The sequence below is a fragment of the Podarcis liolepis genome, assembly GCF_965112155.1.
Source record: "Podarcis liolepis genome assembly, chromosome: 5".
In the NCBI taxonomy this organism is placed as follows: domain Eukaryota; kingdom Metazoa; phylum Chordata; class Lepidosauria; order Squamata; family Lacertidae; genus Podarcis; species Podarcis liolepis.
Window position 1 is genome coordinate 23,777,309 of NC_139556.1, and position 20,958 is coordinate 23,798,266.

At 46.1% G+C, this 20,958-nt stretch overlaps 1 protein-coding gene and 2 long non-coding RNA genes across 5 annotated transcripts in view; 2 read left to right on the plus strand and 1 right to left on the minus strand.

The window, feature by feature from the left end:
* The window catches only part of MAT1A (methionine adenosyltransferase 1A), a 28,308-nt gene extending 8,864 nt beyond the window's left edge, over positions 1-19,444 (minus strand). For 2 of the 3 annotated variants that reach the window (XR_014525920.1, XR_014525921.1), the window contains exons 1-3: positions 18,778-19,337; positions 6,444-6,521; positions 5,052-5,174 (exon numbers count right to left, since the gene is read on the minus strand). Coding sequence is in view for 1 of the 3 variants with exons in the window: in XM_083502782.1 (XP_083358908.1) it covers positions 5,052-5,174; positions 6,444-6,521; positions 18,778-18,877 (301 nt within the window). In the remaining 2 variants the exon portion in view is untranslated. Of the gene's footprint in view, positions 1-5,051; positions 5,175-6,443; positions 6,522-18,777 lie in introns of all 3 variants that reach the window. The other variant, XM_083502782.1, reaches the window with a different exon arrangement.
* LOC310706773 lies at positions 735-4,049 on the plus strand. The gene is made up of 2 exons (XR_014526168.1): positions 735-1,014; positions 2,095-4,049. It is a non-coding gene; the product is annotated as an uncharacterized lncRNA (long non-coding RNA).
* On the plus strand, positions 11,998-19,123 carry LOC310706779. The gene is made up of 2 exons (XR_014526173.1): positions 11,998-13,616; positions 13,670-19,123. It is a non-coding gene; the product is annotated as an uncharacterized lncRNA (long non-coding RNA).
* Positions 19,445-20,958: the final 1,514 nt, after the last annotated feature.

Consider the following 20,958-nt stretch of genomic DNA (forward strand, 5'->3'; position numbering starts at 1 on the left):
CATCCTTCGAAGCCATGTCCCACAAGACCGCTGGAAATGTTTTTACTAGGTTGCAAACATCCTTCCCCAGCAGGGCTGACAGGTTCTAGTTCTACGGAGGATGTGGCCTTCCAGGAAGGGAAGACTAAAGAATGCTCAGAAGGAGCAGTGTTAAAAATGGTGGTATTTCATTCCATTTTTTTAAAAAAACGTTTTTATTGGTTTTACAAATACAAAGTACAAATAAACAAAGAATAAGAAGAAATATCTCCAAATCTCAGGACTTCCCCCCATCCCCTTCATGGGGTCTTTTAAATATCTACTACTGCATATTCATCCATAATCCAATTTTTATATCGAACCATATTATCCAAGGTAATTTTTACACTACAAATGAAATCAAAACCCTGCTTTTGTTTCCATCTGCTTACAGTGGTCTCCTAAATAACTTATAAGGGACGCAGGTGGGACTGTGGTCTAAACCACAGAACCTAGGGCTTGCCGATCAGAAGGTCGGCAGTTCGAATCCCCACGACGGGGTGAGCTCCCGTTGCTCGGTCCCAGCTCCTGCCAACTTAGCAGTTCAAAAGCACATCAAAGTGCAAGTAGATAAATAGGCGGGAAGGTAAACAGCGTTTCCGTGCGCTGCTCTGGTTTGCCAGAAATGGCTTAGTCATGCTGGCCACATGACCCAGAAGCTGTCTGCAGACAAACACCGGCCCCCCTCGGCCTATAGAGCCAGATGAGTGCACAACCCCAGAGTCGTCCGAGACTGGACTTAACTGTCAGGGGTCCTTTACCTTTACCTTTAAATAACTTATACATTTCCCTCATTCTTTTACAAAGTTTTTATCCTCTTGGTTTCTGAGTTTTCTAGTCAGTTTTGCCATCTTGGCATAGTCCATCAACTAGGTTTGCCAAACGCAGAGAGGTTGTTTAAAAGGTTTGCTAATTGGGGGATTACCCAGCCAAGGAGAATCATCAAAGTCCCATGCCTTGAGATCTCTAAGACTGAGCTGGATCAAAAACATCAGAGTCATTTTTTGTAGTACAGTGGTGCCTCGCAAGACGAAATTAATTCGTTCCGCAAGTTTTTTCTTCTTACGAGTTTTTCGTCTTGCGATGCACGGTTTCCCATAGGAATGCATTGAAAATCAATTAATGCGTTCCTATGGAAACCGCCTTCAGACCAGGTCCGGGGACAGTCTGTCCCCCGACCTCTTCTGAAGGCTTGGGGGGGGGACAAGGGCTTTTCTTCCCACCCCCAGCATTTTAAAAAACCCCGGGACAGTGGAGGACTTCTCCGCTGTCCGGGGCAATCTTAAAATGCTGGCGGGCGGCATTTTAAAATCGCCCGGGACAGCGGAGGACTTCTCCGCTGTCCGGGGCGATGTAAAAGCCCCTGGGAAGGCAGGCAGGGGGGACAAAGACTTTTGCCCCCCGCCCGCAAGAGCGGTAGTCACGTAATCCGGGAAACCGGGTTCGTGTCTCCGCTCCTCCACATGCAGCTGCTGGGTGACCTTGGGCCAGTCACACTTCTGTGAAGTCTCTCAGCCCCACTCACCTCACAGAGTGTTTGTTGTGGGGGAGGAAGGGAAAGGAGAATGTTAGCCGCTTTGAGACTCCTGAAGGGGAGTGAAAGGCGGGATATCAAATCCAAACTCTTCTTCTTCTTCTTCTTCTGGACAGCTTCTCCCCGCTGCCCCTTGCTTCAAAAGAGGTCCGGGGACAGCGGGGAAGAAGCGCTGCGCTTCCCACTGTCCCCGACCTCTTTTGAAGCAAGGGGCGGCGGGGAGAAGCGATCTCCCCGCCGCCCCTTGCTTCAAAAGAGGTCCGGGGACAGCGGGGAAGACCCGCTGTCCCCGGAGCTTGCGGGGCAAGCTTCGTTTCACGAAGCAAGCCCATAGGGAAATTCGTCTTGCGAGGCAACTCGAAAACGAAAAAACCTTTCGTTTTGCGAGTTTTTCGTCTCGCGAGGCGTTCGTCTTGCGGGGTACCACTGTACTGCAGACAGCATATACTGGAGACTAGGGTCTGAGGAGAGAGGTGAGGGAAGACAGCAGAGAGAGTTCTGGTCCTCTCACCGGCACAGCCAATTTGCTGTAAAAGATTTAGGCCCCCAAGGTCCACTTTACTTGTGGGTGGGGCAGAAATATGATGCCCCCATCATATTTCATTTAGCTCTTGCAGAATACATTGAGGCCAAATCTCTGCTACAAATTTCATGGGACCTCCACAATTGCTCTCCTGGCTTTAAACAAAAAGCAAAAGAACCACACCCCAAAATTCAGCCTTGGGGAACCGCCAACTCATTAAGAGCAGCAGAAGTTGTGGCAGTGGCACTTAACACCGACCAGTGTAGGATGCTGTCTTATACTAAGTCAAATCGTTGGTCCTGTCTAGCTCAGTACTGAACTGAGTAGCAGCAACATCACAGGGCAGCTTCTTCTCCCCATCTCATCAGCTCAAAACTAAACAGCAGCCTTCTTTGGATATCAGTTAAAAAAAACAAAAACTTGGGAAATCAATCACAAATCCGCTGGATAAGAGATAATTTGATCCTTAAGGAGCAAGTTCTACTACATGAGAGCAGCCGTGCAGATTGCAGAAACCCTCTTCGTATATTAAAATGTTGGATGTTTTTATCATTAAAGGGACCTGCAGCGCTGTTAAAAACTCTGAAGCTTGCTTTCCCTTCATTAGTGGGACCAAAGAGAGCAGCGTTTCAAAAATGATACCAATGGGTGCAGCAAGGATATTGTACGAAGTACAAAAGGGGAGTCCTCTCCCCAATTTGTTCTGAAACTCAAGCTGGGGAACAAACAGTCAAGTCTCCCTTTTTCTTAGCTGCTTTCTCATCAGCCATCCCCCTACAAGGTATAGTTTTTCCTCTTAGAATAAATGTTCTTTTACTAAGCGCAGGGCTACTAAGGTTTAGTGTGTGCCCATGCGTTCTTTTCCAGGAATGAGAAACTGACTGTCTTCATTCCTGGCATGTAGAACGGCAGCAGAGTCGTCCATGAGTAAGTAACCCAGCGTGCAAGATGAGCTGACAGGCCCAGGTTCTTCAGTCAAGAGAAGATCTGGCTGCAACATGTCCCCTTTGGACACTTGAAACTCAGCCGTGTCCCCAGCCACACTACTGCACCCCTTCGTGGGGCAGAGAGCTGCACCGGCCAGCTGCTTGGGGAATGGAGCCTTTCCAAGGCAGCTGATTGGCTGCATCTGTGGGGAATGCTCACAAGCAGATCTTCGGCCTGGGAGGCCCATCATTCCCCGCACACCCTGTAAGGGATACTGCTGCCGACTTGTACATTGCAGCCAACATCCCAGGGAAGCAAGCTCTCCCTTCATCACAGAATTGAAGAGTTGTTGTTTAGTCGTTTGGTCGTGTCCGACTCTTCGTGACCCCATGGACCAGAGCATGCCAGGCACTCCTGTCTTCCACTGCCTCCCGCAGTTTGGTCAAACTCATGCTGGTAGCTTCAAGAACACTGTCCAGCCATCTCGTCCTCTGCCGTCCCCTTCTCCTTGTGCCCTCCATCTTTCCCAACATCAGGGTCTTTTCCAGGGAGTCTTCTCTTCTCATGAGGTGGCCAAAGTATTGGAGCCTCAGCTTCAGGATTTGTCCTTCCAGTGAACACTCAGGGCAGATTTCCTTCAGAATGGAGAGGTTTGATCTTCTTGCAGTCCATCGGACTCTCAAGAGTCTCCTCCAGCACCAAGTGTCATTTAGTCCAACCCCCTGCAATGCAGGGAATCTTTTGTCCAATGTGGGATTCAAACCCACGACCCTGAGATTAAGAGTCTCATCCTCTACCAACTGAGCCATCCCAGCCAGTGTGGTTTAGTGGTTAGTGTGTCGGACAGATATCTGGGAGACCACAGTTTAAATTCCCATGACTCCAAATCTCGCTGGGTGACCTTGGGCCAGTCGCTGCCTCTCGGCCCAATCTACTCCACAAAGTTGTTATTGGGATTAAAGGAGGAGAGGGAGAGCCTTGTATGTCACCCTGAGCTCCTGGGAGGAAAAGGTGGGAAATAACTGCAATAAATAAATGAATGCCTTACTCATGCAGTATTTCATCCTTCCCACTTCAGTTTCAGTGGGAGTCTGATTTGTTTCCTTAAGAAGCTACTCTCTTGCATGTGACCAAAGCAGCAAACTGACCATACAAAACAGAGGTGCTAGTGGTTTAAATGAATTACTACAATAAATAATTTCTGCGTGTGAACCCTACCAACTCAATCCAGGGTAATGACTAGTTCAAACATACCCCCATGCTAAAACAAACAAACAAACACAGGTCTACATTTTTTGGCTTAAGGAAGTCTACTTTCCTATAGGTGCCTGTGTATTCTGGGCTTTGCTGCTCTATTGGTGCCCTGTTCATTTCAGATTTACATTGTTTCGTCTTTGCTTTGTTTGCATGCGTAAATTGACTGCAATGCATTCTGATGCACTGGGAACAAGCCATGGGCAAAATGACATGCAATGCTAAATGTGTGGCTGGCACCAAAACTGCCAACTGTGCATTTATTTCCCCCCCTCCTCTCCATAATAACTTTTAAGTGTCCACACTTCACACATGGAACTCACTTCCAAGTGAACTATGGCAATCCTCCACATCAGCTATATTTAAGCAACAGGTAAAAATTGAGAATAATATTACCAGCTGCCACCAGCTAGCACACTTCCTGATGAATTGCACTGCATGAGTTGATGTAAAAATATAATCTTGGCCTCAGTAAAAAGTCTTAAGGCCTGACAACTTTGTGGGCTCAAGAAGTCAAGTATGCCATGAATAGCAGGAATGCTACAAAGTGGCCCAGTGCAAAGGACACCCACGACTTCAACCCTGAGATAACCTTTAACCTCCCAGTAAATAGTTTTTCCTGTTCCTTATTAAAGGAGCTGGGAACTTGTCTCCTGGTGGCAGCTAAGCAATCCACAGCACCAATTGCATCAGGTTCTTCCTTGTCCTGGGGAAGCAGGCAAGCAGAGAGGGACTAGTTCTACAGCTTTTTGGCCAAGCAGTGACCCAGCATCATTCCATTGTTTTATCACCAACCTTTAGCTGAATCATCATAGCCTATGTTCATAATTGTGTCTCGGACGATCTGCTGGTAATCCACCACCGCTCTGGATGTGATCTCCCCGCAGAGCAGCACCATCCCTGTTTTGCACACACTCTCTGCGGGGGGAGGAAAAACAAGGGGGAAACTCTGTTAGGTTGGCTCAAATATTCATTTACAGTAAGCATGTTATTTGCTCTTGGGTACCTATCACTATCTAGCGTGTGTATATACAGTGGTACCTTGGTTCACGAACACCTTGAAACTCGAAAATTTTGGCTCCCAAACGCCGCAAACCCAGAAGCGAGTGTTCCGGTTTGCAAACATTTTTTGGAAGCCAAACGTCAATGCGGCTTCTGATTGAGGGCAGGAAGCTCCTGCAGCCAATCAGAAGCCACACCTTGGTTTTCCAACATTTTCAGAAGTCAAACGACTTCTGGAACGGATTCCGTTCGAGAACCAAGGCTGTATACACACTGAGAATAACTCATTTCCCATTTTGTACCTGCTCATCATACTGCAGTGACTTGCCCCTCTCATGAGATTGTTTCAGGGACTGAAGGCAGATAGGTATACAGTGGTACCTCGGTTTTTGAGCATCTCAGAAGCCAAACATTTTGGTTTTTGGATGCCGAAAAGCCAGAAGCAAGTGCTTTCATTTTCAAACACGCCTCGGAAGGCAAACAGCTTCCGCTGCGTGTTTTTCCATTTTCTCCATTGACTTTGCCAACCGCCCTTTGCGCCTCAGTTGTCAAACATTTCGGAAGTCGAACGGTCTTCCAGAATGGATTGTGTTCAACACCCAAGGTACCACTGTACAACTCATTCAATAGTAATTAGACCAGTGTCACCCAGAAAAAAAACAAAGCAACAGATATGCTCCCCAAACTTTCTATCTACCCAAGGGGGTAGACAAAGCCTCTCAAGTGAGAACCTCGTTGTTCATCATTCAGCCTTAATTGGCATAATTTAAACAACAAAAACCAAAGTGAGAACTTAAAGTCATAGGGGTAGAAATGAAAGCAAAATTGGGTGTGAGGAACCTCATTTTCTGGCCCCACCCCAAAATGATTTCTTTGTAGAGATCTACTTTTATATGCATTTTTGCCAGTTCCTGGGTTCCATCTTTGTCACACTCTGGCGTGACCAAGGAATGGAATGCAGGGTATGAATTTTGCAGACATCCCTTGTGTTCTGTTGGGACAACAGGGAGACAGATACAATCTGGGAAACAGTCTGGAGGGGCTATGCAAAACTTTCCCCCTGCTTTTGACACTTCTGCTAGTGGTCCTTGCACTATATGGGTTCCCCACACCACCCACTACCTATCGCAATTATGTTTGGCTGGAAAGTGCAGAGCAGCCATCATTTCAGACACGGTCTCTTACCACAAGCAACCTTGGCGTTTGGATCTTGCCTCAGGTGGGCATCGAGCACGGCATCGCTGATCTGATCACATATCTTATCTGAAAGAGATAAGTTGGGCAATTGAGAGAAGAAACCAGAAACATGCGCTACTTTCGGCACATGGGATTGACAAGCGGAAAGTTTTGTTCAGATACTCTGCATTTTATAGCTCTATCATATGCATGCTGCTTGCCTCCACCCAAGAAAAATTCAACAAATTGAATCCATTAAAAAGCCAAGCCGTGTGCTACAATTTGCCCCCCAAAAGCTACTAATCATATGTCTGTTATAGAGCATACAGAGATGGTGAACAACCCAATTCTCATTTTGCATCTTTTCATAATATTGGGACGAGCTACCCTGCCCATGAGATTGTCCCAGCTCTAAGGCTTTGAAGGAGCAGAGACAGATCAGAGTAGAATTCAGTTCCACTGGTGACCAGACCAGCGCGGTCGAGACAAAAATGAAACAAGATATAGAGGGAATATGCCTGCAAAGATCAGATACTACTAAGGCCACAGCTGCCGGAAGAGCAAGTCTCAAATGAATTCCACCACCACCATCCCAGATTGAGATCCACTAGTCCTCCCACTTCACAGTGGGAAGTCATCTGAAGTATGCAGGGGAAGAGTAGTGAGCAGGGATGGGAAACCTCTGGCCTTCCAGGTGTTGCTGGACTCCCTGACCGTTGGGTCATGTTACCTGGGGCTGGTGGCAGTTGGAGTCCAAGAACATCTGGAGGGCCAGATTCCCCATTCTTGGGGCAGAGCTCACTTACCCTAAAGCAGTGTTTCGTAACCTTGGGCCTCCAGCTTTTTTCGAACTACAATTTCCATCATCCCTGACCACTGGTCTTGCTAGCTGAGGATTATGGGAGTTGTAGTCCAAAAACAGCTGGAGGCCCAAGGTTGGGAAATGCTGCCCTTAAAGGACCTGTTTCTGAGGTTGCACCAAGAAGTCTCAGGAACCTCAGCCCAGCAAAGCAGAAGGAAATGTGGCTCGAGAAAGCCGGCCCCTTGCCTCTCAGAAACAGAGGCCAACAGGTCTTCTGCTCCATTTCTCTGGACCCTAAATGGGAAGACATCCATTGTAGTGGTGGACAGCCAAGCTTGGTGTGTGGAGCATTTGTCTTGCAGCTGAGCTATGTGCAGCTTTTAAGGCTTAAACAACAGCAGGAAGGGCCCATAGATCAGTGGTGGAGCGCATACGAACGGTCCCATGCTCAATCTCCAGGGAGGCCTAGGAAGGACCTCTGCCTGGTTCTCTGCAGAGCCTCTGCCAGTGGTCTGGTTGGTATAAAGCAAGACCCTCACACATATAAGACTTTTAAGTTTCTTAAAACAACTGCTAGTCACAAAGGCTCAAGAAGTGCCCATCTTTCCCAGTAATGCTATATAATAAATTGAAAAGGATGTTTAAACTAACATTTGTAATTAAAAACACACACACATAAACACAAAAAACCCCAGAAGCCTTTGAGGGGGGGATTATAGGGATAGAACTACCTAAACTGTATAGAAACTTATTCATGTATGCTACAGCAGCAAGAATGTTACTTGCCCCAAAGTGGAAAGAAGCAGAAGTCCAATCAAAGGAAGAATGGATACAAAAGCTTATGGAAAATGCAGAAATGGTGAAAGTTACCGGAAGAATAAGAAATCAAGATAACAAACATTTTATAAAAGAATGGAAATGGTTTATGGAATATTTGCAGAAAAATTGTAAACAGATAAGAACATTGGCAGGATTATTGCAATAACCTGCAGTTTTATATCTTTAAAGTAGATGAATAAATTAGCAATTAAGTTAATCTGGAAATGCAGAAGATATTAAAAATAAATTTAAGGAACCGCAGAAAGATGGGGAAAGGAAGTCAAGTGTTGACATGTTAAAATGATTGTAAAATTAGTGAAATGTATGAATATGAAAAGCATAGATAAAATAAAATAAAATAATAAAATAAAATAGAGAAGTGCCTCCTCTTTCTGTCCTGTCGCCAACCTGGGACACCAGATACTCATCAACATATTGTAGATGGTGTTACATGAGAGGGTTGGCCAATATTAACTGACTAGCAACTTCTCAGAATCCTGACTTCATAGCTGGAAACAGGGAACACTTACTGCATGATATCCCAGCTTGCATCACAGTACCAGCATGCTGCTTGATACTGGACTGATTAATTCCAAGCATGACAATATCTTATTTAACTTGGGCTAACACAATGCTTCTTTAATATTTTTTATTACTGTTGTTAATTAATTAAATTTCTATACTGCCCTTCATCTGAGGATCACAGGGTGGTTTACAATATAAAAACACAAGAATACAGTGGTACCTTGGTTTATAGATAGATAGATAGATAGATAGATAGATAGATAGATTCTTTATTGTCATTACACTAGTGCAACATTGCACAAGTGCAACGAAATTGGATGCCATCCCTTAAAAACAACAAAAGCAAAACACAACAACAACCAAACAAACCACCTTCCAACCACACCCACACCCACACCCATCAAACTCCCAGGTCTCACTATCGAGTTACAGCATTGAAAAAGGCCACAGCTCTTGGATAGAAACTGTTTTTCAGTCTATTTGTCCTTGACTTGATGTTTCTATACCTCCTGCCAGAAGGCAGTAGTGCAAACAGACTGTATCCCAGGTGAGATGGATCCTGCAGGATGTTGTTTGCTTTCCTAAGGCAACGGGAACCGTACAGTTCTTCCAAAGGTGGGAGAGGGTGACCAATAATCCTTTGGGCTGTGGTTATGACCTTCTGGAGCACCTTCCTCTCCCTAGCTGTACAACTGGAGAACCAAGCACAAATACAGTATGTAAGTATGCTCTCTATGGAGCCTCGGTAGAAGGACACCAGCAGTCTCTCACTCAGATTGTTCTTTTTAAAAGTCTGAGGAAATAAATTCTCTGCTGGGCCTTCTTCACCAGAGCAGTGGTATTTGCGCTCCAAGTCATGCCCTGATCCATAGTCACTCCCAAAAACCTGAATTCCGCCACCCTCTCCACCCGTTCCCCGTTGATATACAAGGGCTGAATGTCCGCCTTTTTTTCCCTGTAATCCACCACCAATTCCTTGGTCTTAGCCGTATTAAGAGCCAGATTGTTCTCTCCACACCAAACACAAAGCCGCTCCACCTCGTCCCGATAGGCGGACTCATCCCCTCCTGAAATGAGCCCCACCACCGTAGTATCATCAGCAAACTTGATGATTTTGTTGCTGGAGTAGATGGCTGTACAGTCATACGTATAGAGAGCATAGAGCAGGGGACTCAACACACAACCCTGTGGTGAGCCGGTGTTAAGGCTAAGGGCTGTGGACACATGTGACCCTACTCTAACCCTCTGAGAACGTTCTGACAAAAAATCCAAAACCCAAAGACAGGTGGAGTTGGGGAGTCCAATCGTCTCTAGCTTGGACACCAGTCTATGGGGGAGGATAGTGTTAAAAGCAGAGCTAAAATCCACAAACAGCAGCCTCACATAGTTCCCCGGCTGCTCCAGATGGGACAGAGCAGCATGGAGAGTGGTGGTGATAGCGTCTTCTGTGGATCTATTTGCCCTGTATGCAAACTGGTAGTTGTCAAAAGTTGATGGAAGACAGGAAATAATATGACGGCGCACCAGTTTCTCAAAACACTTCATGATGATTGGAGTCAGTGCAACTGGTCTGTAGTCATTCAAACTACTGATTGTGGATTTTTTAGGCAGAGGGACAATAGTTGACGACTTCAGGCAGGGTGGGACAATAGACTGGTGTAAGGACTTGTTGAAGATCTTAGTAAAGACCCTCGCCAGCTGATCCGCACAGCCCTTCAACACCTTTCCAGTGATGCCGTCAGGTCCAGCCGCCTTCCTCGGATTCACCATCCTCAATACTTGTCTCACCTCGTGCTCCTCTACAGTGAATGAGGGGCCCCTATGGGCTGGTGGCTGTAATACCGGCGTCTCAGGTGGCTCCTTCTCGAAGCGAGCAAAGAAGAGGTTAAGCTCCTCCGCCAGCAAAGGGTCACCGTCGACAGCGCCAAGGTTAGGTTTGTAGTTGGTAATATGCTGAATCCCCTGCCACATCTGTCTTATGTTGTTGCTCCTTAAATTATCCTCAATCCTCTGCCTATAATCCAGTTTTGCCCGTCGAATACCCCTCTTCAAGTTTGCTCTTGCCACACTGTAAAGCTGCACCTCGCCCGACCTGAAAGCCCTGTTCCTTTCCCGCAGCAGGCACTGGACCTCTCCATTCATCCAGGGTTTTTGATTAGGATAAAACCGGATGGATTTATTTACTGTGACAGTGTCTGTGCAGTGATTGATATAGCACAGAACTGCCGCCGTGTGCTCCTCCAGGTCCGAACGATCGAAAATATCCCAATTGGTTCTCTCAAAACAGTCCTGCAGCTGGTGAATAGCACCTTCAGGCCAGATTTTAACAGATTTTAATATTGTAGGAGCCCGTTTCCTGAGTGGGATATATGCTGGTACCAGGAACAGAGACATATGGTTTATGAACTTAATCCATTCCTGAAGTCCATTCTTATACTGAATCCATTCTTAAAAAGAGTCACGCTTTCCCTAATGAGGCCTCCCGCCGCCAGTGCCCTTCCACCATTCAGTTTCTGTTTGTAGACTGAGGTAAAGTTCACAAACAGGGACACTACTTCTGGTTTTGCGGAGTTTGTAAACCGAATAGTTTGTAAACCGAGGTACCACTGTAAATACTATTGTAACAAACAAATACCATTCTCCTTGCACACACAGTTTAAAAGGCCATAAGGTAAAGGTAAAGGGACCCCTGACCGTTATGTCCAGTCACAAACGACTCTGGGGTTGCGGCGCTCATCTCGCTCTATACGCCGAGGGAGCCAGCATTTGTCCACAAACAGCTTCCGGGTCATGTGGCCAGCATGACTAAGCCGCTTCTGGCAAACCAGAGCAGTGCATGGAAACGGCGTTTACCTTCCCACCAGAGTGGTACCTATTTATCTACTTGCACTTTGACGTGCTTTCAAACTGCTAGGTGGGCAGTAGCAGGGACCAAACAACAGGAGCTCACCCTGTCACCGGGATTCGAACCGTCGACCTTCTGATCGGCAAGCCCTAGGCTCTGTGGTTTAGACCACAGGCGCCACCCGCGTCCCTTCCTTAAAAGGCCATAGATTGTTCAATAAGGCAAAGGCCTAGGAAAAGAGGAATGTTTTTGCCTGGCACCAAAAGATATGTAATGAAGGTGCCAGGTGAGCCTCTCAGGGGAGAGCATTCCAGAAGTGAGGAGCCGCTGCAGAAAAGGCCCGTTCTCGTGTAGGCGCCCTCCACACCTCTCATGGAGAAGGCACATGAAGAAGGGCCTCAGGGTCCGGGTTGGAAGCAGTGACATGATCTACAGCAGGCACATTCAACTCCCAAAATTGCGATCTACTCACAGTATTAAAAAAACTGGCAGTGATCTACCCATTGTCACTGGAGGATGGACCAGAGTTGTTGAGGTTTTTGGGGGCGGGGATAGAGATCACTCAGGGTCCAAGGATCGACCATGAAAACCCCACGATCGACCAGTGGGTCACGATCAACCTGTTGGACATGCCTGATCTACAAAATCAACAGACCTGCTAAGGAGACCGGAAAGGAAGCTGGCTAGAAGGTAGGATGTAAACTTCCACTGGAGAAGAAGCTCTAGACTTGCCGGGGGGGGGGGGGACAGAAGCGGAATTTGATATTTTGATAACAGCAAATCCATGTGGATCAGAAAAAAGCCAGATTGGATCATGTTGAAAAAGAGACACTCAGCAGTGTGTGGACAAGCAGGCTGGCAGGCAAGCTGGCAAAGGGGTAGGTACAAGGATTCTCTGCCCCATCAGTGGCATCAAAGTCCTTGGTGGTGCAGCTAAAACTCTTTGCGTGTGTTTCTCGGATCAGTTCTGTACACAAAGACAAAGGCTGTGATCTTAACCCTGCTTATCTGGGAGGAAGCCCCAGTGAATTAAACAGGAGTTGTTTCTGAGCAGACGTGGTTTAGGACTGCACTTTACATAGCCTTTCAGACATTTTGTGCCCATGTCTGGTCATCATCAGTGCGGCGAGGAGGCTTTTGTAATGCACGTGGTGAGCCTTCTGGCCAGTCCAGCTAGTACTTTTTGCTGTTCAGGTATGCATGGTGAAGTTCCCCTCCTGGTATGTGCCGGCCATGCTCCAATATCTAAGGAAAAGGCCCTACTGGCAGTGTATTTCCTTAACCAAAGTATGTGCCATGGCGACTTGAGGTGGGGCTTTCTCAATCATGGCTCCCTCCTGTTGGATATATGCTTATTGACATCATTTTTTGTCACCTAAGGAAAAAACATCCGTTCCATTCAGCGCATGAGGGTAAACAAACACTGTGTATTGTTTTGAAATTATACACCGTGCATATTATGATTGTGGTTATTTTGTAGTTTTATTGCCGAAGTTTTTACTTTGTATTATTATCAGTTGTCCCGTTCCCTGTTAACTTTTGTTGAGGGACAGTTAATAACAATTAAGAATAAGAATAATATTAATGTGAAGTGTTCAAAGCAAGCGCTGCTTAAAGCTTGAACCCTTAGATGTTTCCCGCAACGGTAAATCTGAAATACTTCTCCTTCCCCCTTTTCGTGCCAGTATCCTGACTGTCCTCACCCCAAAATAGTGGGGGACGACCCTATTTTAACCTAAAAGCCCTACAAGTAGATTAGGGAGAAAGTGACTTAGGTAGCAGAGGGCACCCAGTGTGCTTTGTGGCTAAAGACCAAAGCACTTGAGATCCGGGAGAACTGTGATTAGACCTTCAGCCCTTTTACGTACTTCCCTTTTAAAACTTCTTGAATTCAGCAATGGACGGCTGACTAGGAAAGGGGATATGGGGAGAGGAGTAAATTCCTTCCTCAGTTAAAAATCACTCCCCCTACAAGATGCTAGACTATATCCACATCCTCCTTCAATTTGCCAGCAGCTGCTTTTAATGTTAATTTTAAAAAGCCCAATTTGGCTCTGAACTCTGCTTTCCTCGGCCCGAGTTCAACTAGGGTGGTCAGCTTACAAACTGGCCCTGTCAACTTTGCCTTTAACAGCAACGAGATCTGCATCAGCTAAAGAGGTGATCATGTTCAGCTCCATGCCATGAAGAAGTCCATGTGTGGGTTATGCCTAAGCTCTCCTAAAGGCACAGGAACAAACCAAGCTGGCTTTGAAGTTGTTCCTCCTGGCCAGTTGGCAACCTTACGTCTAAGTGACCTTCCATCACATTGGCCCATTTGGTCTAGAAGCGATTTGAGGGATGATTGCATCAGGCTTTATTTGGGTGGACGTGAACGCTCGGCCTTTCAGCTTCTAAACGGGTCCGTGGCGATAATGAACTTCCCAAAGCCATGTACCACTTCCTCACAGGATTAATGATTAACCAGTGTTTGTACGGTAGGCAGGGATTCTGGAATGGCTGCCAAGTGGGGTGGGGGAAGAGGAGGAGGGGTTAGAGGCCAACTTCTGATTGGCTGGGAGGGCAAGCCACCCCATCTCCAGGGATGGCCAAAAGAAACCAAACAAAACACAAAAAACCCAGCTGATATCACCAAGGCTAATTGATAATGGACAGGGAGGGGTGCAATTTCAGGACCCTGCAGTGCCATACTAGCTGTGTCTTGGGAACAGAGTTTAGGTGTGGAGAGAGACGGTGATCAACAGCATGGAGAGGGGGAGACCGAGTTGAGATTGAGAGAACTTTTAGTTTCTCTGCTATTCTGTAATACTGAAGCACTGTGCCTTTTCAAAGGATCCATCTTTAATATTGGACCCCCTTGACCCTCCCCCCTTAAAGGCAATTCTGAGATCCCCGACAGTAGACAAAATCACTGTGTTGAACTGTTCCATCGTTAAATCATGAGAAAGGGTCTTGTTCTTTGTTCTTCTCCTTACACAACTCCTTCAGGACAAGGGACGCCACCTTCTCGGTGGTGGCCCCAGAGAATGGAAGTCCATCCCTATAGAAACCCACCTGGCATCTCTCTCCCTTTCCTACCGTAGGGGAGGTTAGCAAAGACATTCTTATTCTAAGTGTGTGTTTGCGGCAACTGTTTTCTGATTCTGCCACTGTATTTCACACTGATCAGTTTGGGGTTCATAACATTTGTCATGGAAACTATTCTACAGTTTCAGTTAAATGGACTGAAATGCATGGCATCGTATTTTTGTTCTAGATTAGGAAAGGAAACTTGGAATATTTCGGATGAAATTCAAACAGACGTTAAACTCTGGAAGGAGGGGCGGTGTGTTTACATTGAAACATTAACAGCGCCGATTTTTATTTTTTTTAATGTGACAACCTGATATTGTCAGAGCCAACTGAGATGACACCGACTAGTCATTTGTCCTAGCTGCCATGTTTGTCCAAACTTTCTGTGTGCTTTTCTCTGATGTTGCGTCACTGGGACACATGCGCTACACTGCTACAAAATGTGCCTTCCAAGGTTGACACTGCACTTCTCAGAAATCTGTTGCAATAACTAAAACTCCAAACCTGGGTGATTATTTACCTCATCTGACAGCTGTGAAATTTTGCGTAACGAAGCTGTACCCTGGTCCCAAGCGTGGGTAAAACATACTTACTTGCCTGGGGAAAGTGATATGTAAAGACTAGGCCACAATTTAGCAAGTAATTAATCAAGAGGATTTAACAGCACATTCCTAAGCATGTCTTCTCAGAACTCCCAGAGTTCAGTTGGACTTAATCCCAGACATGCATTTAAGAACTGCAGTCTTAATTGTGGCTCACGCTATGCTGGCTTGCAGTTTGTTTCATCCAGTTTCACTTTTTCGCTATATAATATTGTTCCCCAATTGCACAGACAACCTAAATGTATTCCCCACCCCCACCCAAGGCATGTCTTCACTTCTAGGAACTTTCATCTGGTTTGCTTGCAGAATGGGTCAGTTTATATATCTGGAAGAAGCAAGTGGTAGACATTTTTCAGTCTTACCCAGGAGAAACTGGACTATCCAGTGGGATGCCTGTCTTTGGTTTGCATCATTCACCTGGTCACTCACTATCAACCCTCCCCTCCCTTAAGGAAGGTGGATAACCACTAGAGGAAAAATATACAATTGCACATTCCTTCTGTTGACTGCTGTTTGCTCATTTCTCGTTAAGGAAAATACTGTAGATTTTGCACAACTCTACTTGACTCACACACACACCACGGATCAGTGACAGGGGGCCCCAGGGCCAAATCCTGCCCTCTGAGGTGTACAAGCTAGTCCAGATACAGGAGACATGTGTAACAGGTTAAAGGAGGGTAGTCGTGGACCTTGCAAAACTGTGGCTATCCAGACACATAGACTGTACAGGGGAATTAGTGTATGGGGGGAACACCAGACAGATAACAAACTATACTGTGTTATTTTATTTGATTATATTGATGGAACTGTGATTTGCTTCTTTTTACGCTTTGTTATTGTTGTGAGTCACACAGAGCTCAGCCTTGTTGTTGGGGAAAGCAGCATACAAATATCAAATAAACTTGTAGCTCTTGCACATCCCCAACCATTGGTCCTGCTAGCTAGGGATGATGGGAGTTGTAGTCCAGCAATAGCTGGAGACCCAAGTTTGGGAAATCCTGTCCTAAACCTACTCTTGCAGCCAAATTATACCTTCTTTGGCTTTTGGAGCATCAATGTTCTCCCTAGAGCATTACAGTCTTTCATGCACACATCACTCAGGATCTGAAATGGGGGTGTGACCAGAAGGCCAAATAATCCCATTGAACTCCAGTTATCAGAAGATCCACTGACAATCTTGGAAGCCTCCACAAATCTAGACAAAGCTTCTTCTTTTTTAAAAAAAAACTCAGCCTAAGCTGTAAACTTTAAATAATCCTGTTTATTTCAGTGGGAGAGAACTGGGCATATGTTTAACTTCCCTATCTAAACATGCTTTAATTTGAGAGTTCAAGGGTTGGACGTACCATTGAGCAGAGAAAGACAGCTTGGGGATTCTAGAGAGGGAACTGGATCTCAAAACAGACCAGTGCACTCTGGCAAAAGGGAACAAAAACCTGGCCTTTCAAATAGAAGAATAGGTCCAGTTGTGGCCGACTCTGGGGTTGCGGCGCTCATCTCGCTTTATTGGCCAAGGGAGCCGACGTGTAGCTTCCGGGTCATGTGGCCAGCATGACTAAGCCGCTTCTGGTGAACCAGAGCAGTGCATGGAAACGCCATTTACCTTTCTGCCGGAGCGGTACTTATTTATCTACTTGCACTTTGATGTGCTTTTGAACTGCTAGGTTGGCAGGAGCAGGGACCGAGCAACGGGAGCTCACCCCGTTGCAGGGATTCGAACCGCTGACCTTATGATCGGCAAGTCCTAGGCTCTGTGGTTTAACCCACAGCGCCATCCGTGTCCCTTATCATACATTTCATAGTCATCACTTTTTGACTTACATGTGTGAATGGACCTTCACAAATCTGAGACCACTGATACCACAGAAACCTTTGTCAAGTTTTCTAGTCAGTATGGCCAGCAGTCAGGGATGATGGGGAACTATAGTTTACCAAGATCTGAAGGGCTACAGGTTCCCCTCCCTTAACGTAAAAGTTCAAATGTCAATCTTAGTGTCTATAAATATAATGTAAGAAACAGGATCAGCCAGCGTCTTGGCATCACTGCCACTTAAGAAAAAAACTGATGGAAGCCTAAGGTGCTGGCAGCCCCATTAACTGGACAAAAAATGTCTCCTCGATGTTGTGGAGTGGCAGAATTCTCCCGCAGTCGCCAGAGGTTGCTACATGCCACATAAGAAGTTGGCACAAGATATCCAGTTAATGCATCGAGAGGGGGAGCAAACTCTCCCCCATCCAACTGAATGCTAATAACTAAACAAGTTCTTCTGTTTTGTTTTAATTCCGCTGACTGTTACATAATCAGAAGGAAAGGCCTGAATCATGCTGAAAGATATACAGTGCCAAATACACCTCTGAGTACCTCAAACAGCTCTAATACGCACGCATGCATGCACACACATACACCGGCCTTGTCCGAAAGATCATTTATCTGTTTGCATCGGCTGCAAGCACGTCGCAAGTCTCAGACTTGCCAGATAAAACAAACTTGAGCTGGAATGTTGGCACAGATAATGTCTATTCCCTTTTCTTTAAAAAAAAAAAAGTTTCAATTTGCCTTGCTTTTACAATAATTAAGAAAGAGGTGTGAGGAACCGGTCGCTTTGAGTAGAGAGAGGACGAGGCCAGATAATATGTCCTGCCATCATGCCCAGCTGCTATGGGGAATGATTTACAGTTTAATGATATAGCAAGCATGTGGGAGAATTCCACAAGGTCCACTGAAATATCAGATTAATGTAGCCCCCAGCTAAAGAGACCAAGTTCTATCGGTGTAGGAACATACAGATCTATTTATTTTTAATAGTTACACAGAAGTTTTAACTGGGAGGGTGAATCATTTGGCTTACGAGCTCTTCTGCATAACTCCAAAATATGTACACACGAACCAAGAGGAACAGGCCTAATAAAATACACTATCTTAACAATTTTTTTAAAGTTTGTGCACACCCAACTCTTGTTCTCTGGGAGTCTCACTGCAACAGACGCACACATTCAGTATTTTAAATCCCACTGATTTCAAACTGGCTGCAATCTTATGTCCCTTTACTTGGAAGTAGGCTTGGCAGAACTCACCAGGATTTGCATCCTAGAAAACTGCACAGAATACACTGCGTGTCATTAACACCAGCGAGCCTTTAGAAGCATGTAACTTTGGCTGGATCGTGTCCATCAGTGCCAGATCTGGCGCTATCAAAGCTGTGGCATGGACATTCCTGATGGGATTGTTCTGAAAGGTGCACGGTCAAATCGCAAGACAGAAAGAACTGCAGTGGCTAGCAGTGGTTTTCGAAGCTATGCCCCCTGGGGAATGAATCAGGGTCTGCAATGGCATCCCCGGAGAGGCTGCTTTTAGCTCTCACATGAGTCAATAGCAGGTGAAAAGAAGCCCAAAACTTCGTCTGCGTGCACGCCATCAATTTAAAGCACGTTTAAAGCACTTCCTCCGCCCCACAGAACGCTGGGAATAGTAGTTTGTTGCGGGTGCCAAGAACTGTAGCTCGGCGTGAACTACAGTTCCCAGATTTTGGGGGGTGAGGAGGACATACGTTAAATGTGCTTTATAGCCACACGCACGCGGTATGCCCCCCCCGCCCCCGCGCTAAAAAAAAATAAATACTACAGGATCTCCTTGCAACCTTTCAAAACGAGCTGCAATCGCCTGCGCCAAATCCTTACCTGGGTGTCCTTCCCCTACGGATTCCGATGTAAACATGAACGTCCCTTCGTCTTCATTCAGTGTGTGGTCACACAGGCTATCCAGCGTCCCATTCATCATTTTTGCTCTCTTTTCTTCCTCCTTCCTGTTAACGCTTTCCTCTGCGTAGGGAAGAAGAAATTTCCTCGGAAAAGAGCAGCGCAAGAGATCTGACGTTGACAACCTCTCCCTTGGAAAAAGGCAGCAAGGCTGCGCTTTATTTAAACCGGCGGCTTCGGATTACACCTCCCCGTGCGTAAAGCGCAGGCTCCCCGAGGGCGCGCCGGAGACGCACACGCGACGGAAACGGCGGGTCTCCCCCTGGCTAGAGCTGTCACTCCGCCCGCCTCCAATATATGGAAAAGCGAAAGTGCCTCGGCGATCATGTGAGGAGATCGGGAGAGCCCATTTCCTCGCAGGGGAGAGGGGGAAATCACGCTCCAAAAAGAGAAAAAAAGTGTGCGCGCGCAGAGAAGATCTCTCGCACGGATCAGGAGAATGCCTTTGTCTGCGCCCCCCTGCGGATCTCAGCAGCTCCTAAAAGGGCTGCTCTCTCTCTCTCTCCCCCCCCCCCTCATTTTCTTTCGTGGGGAGGAATGCAGAGGAAAGTTTCCCGAAGTTTGCGCGCTTCGCGGTTGCGTAACAGAAATGGCAACGGTCGGGGATACTGGCTTGGCTCTTTGCAGGAAGCGATGGGAGATGGATTGCTCTGAGATGATGCAATATTCGGAGCGGTTGTGCCCAGTTATGTAACTTTCCTTTCTCCCTCTTCGATGATTCCCCTTCTATCTCCTGAAATTATAATCTTCCGTCTCGGGGGCATTTTTACCCCAGTGGAAAGGAGGAGAAAGAGGGGGCCTTTTGTGTGTGTTTTCAAGACACCCTGAAATTTTGGGCAACTTCGGACTATAGTGTCACTATGGTGTGGTATTAGGGCCCCAAACCCAGGCTGCAGCTGGCACTGGACTGCGATGCTGGCATCAGGTCTTGTAATATGTGTGGATGAAAAAGAACTGAAACATTGCTCTGGAGCTGGATCACAAGGACTGTCCTGTTCTCACTGGGTTCAGCCAGATAACTTAGGAGCTGGATATGAGCACAACAGCATTTTTTTCTCCAGCATCTAGTATCCAGAGGCACAAGGAGGCCAACTTGAATAAAATGTTGTTGAGGGGGGGGGCAGGTAAGCCCCTCTCCACAAAATTGATCACAAGATATGGCAAACGTGCACCATTTGAATGGCAATACCCTTCGACTTGGTGGGGAGAGGCAACCCCCTAAAATATTGGGGGGGAGGAATTTCAGTCCCCAGAAGTTGGCTGCTATGCAGAAGCATATTGCTTCTGATAGTGGAGGTGACATAGCTGCCACTGATGGCTTTATCCTCCATGAATTTGTCTAATATCCTCCTTTATCAAGTTGGTGGCCATCAACAAATTCCATAGTTTAACTATGCGCTTGTGAATAAGTACTTCCTTTTGTCTGTCACAAACCTTTCACCATTCGTTGGGTGGCTTTGTGCTTTTGAATTAAAGAGAAAATACTTTCCACTATAGAAAAGTCATCTGCTATGCTTGTTCTCTGAATTTCAGTTGCATAACCATGTTAGTGTGTTGCAACAAGGATAACAAAGAGTGTTGCAGCACCTTGAAAGCTAACAAATGTTATGGCGTGGCACAATTCGCAGCCCTAGCTAGGAGACAATGTTGGGGTAAAAAATGGGCCACATTTTTTTAAAAAAATTACAGGAGAACAGGTTTAAGTGCCCTTCGTCATATATCTCACACATGAATATGTTTTGAGACATTTTAGTACCTGGAAATATATGATGGAATTTGCCTTGGGGTAGGAAAATGTCCCCCAACTGTACTTAAGAGATTTGTTTTGTTTTTCAGTTTAGGAAGGCCACTGTTCTGCACCGAATACAATTTTTGAACATTTCCCCAGGCCAGCTCTATATAGGGTACATTTCTGTACTCTAATCTGGAAGTGACTGAAGTGGCCAAAAACTATTTCTCAGATGAGGATGTAGTTGATAAACCAGCTGTGTGGCTGAAATGCTTATGGTCCTGGGCAATTTCACACGACCTGTTTATTGAGTATTCCTTCTGACATGTCTGTGGGAAGGTTAGGTGAAGCTGCATCAAAGCAAGCTTTCAAGT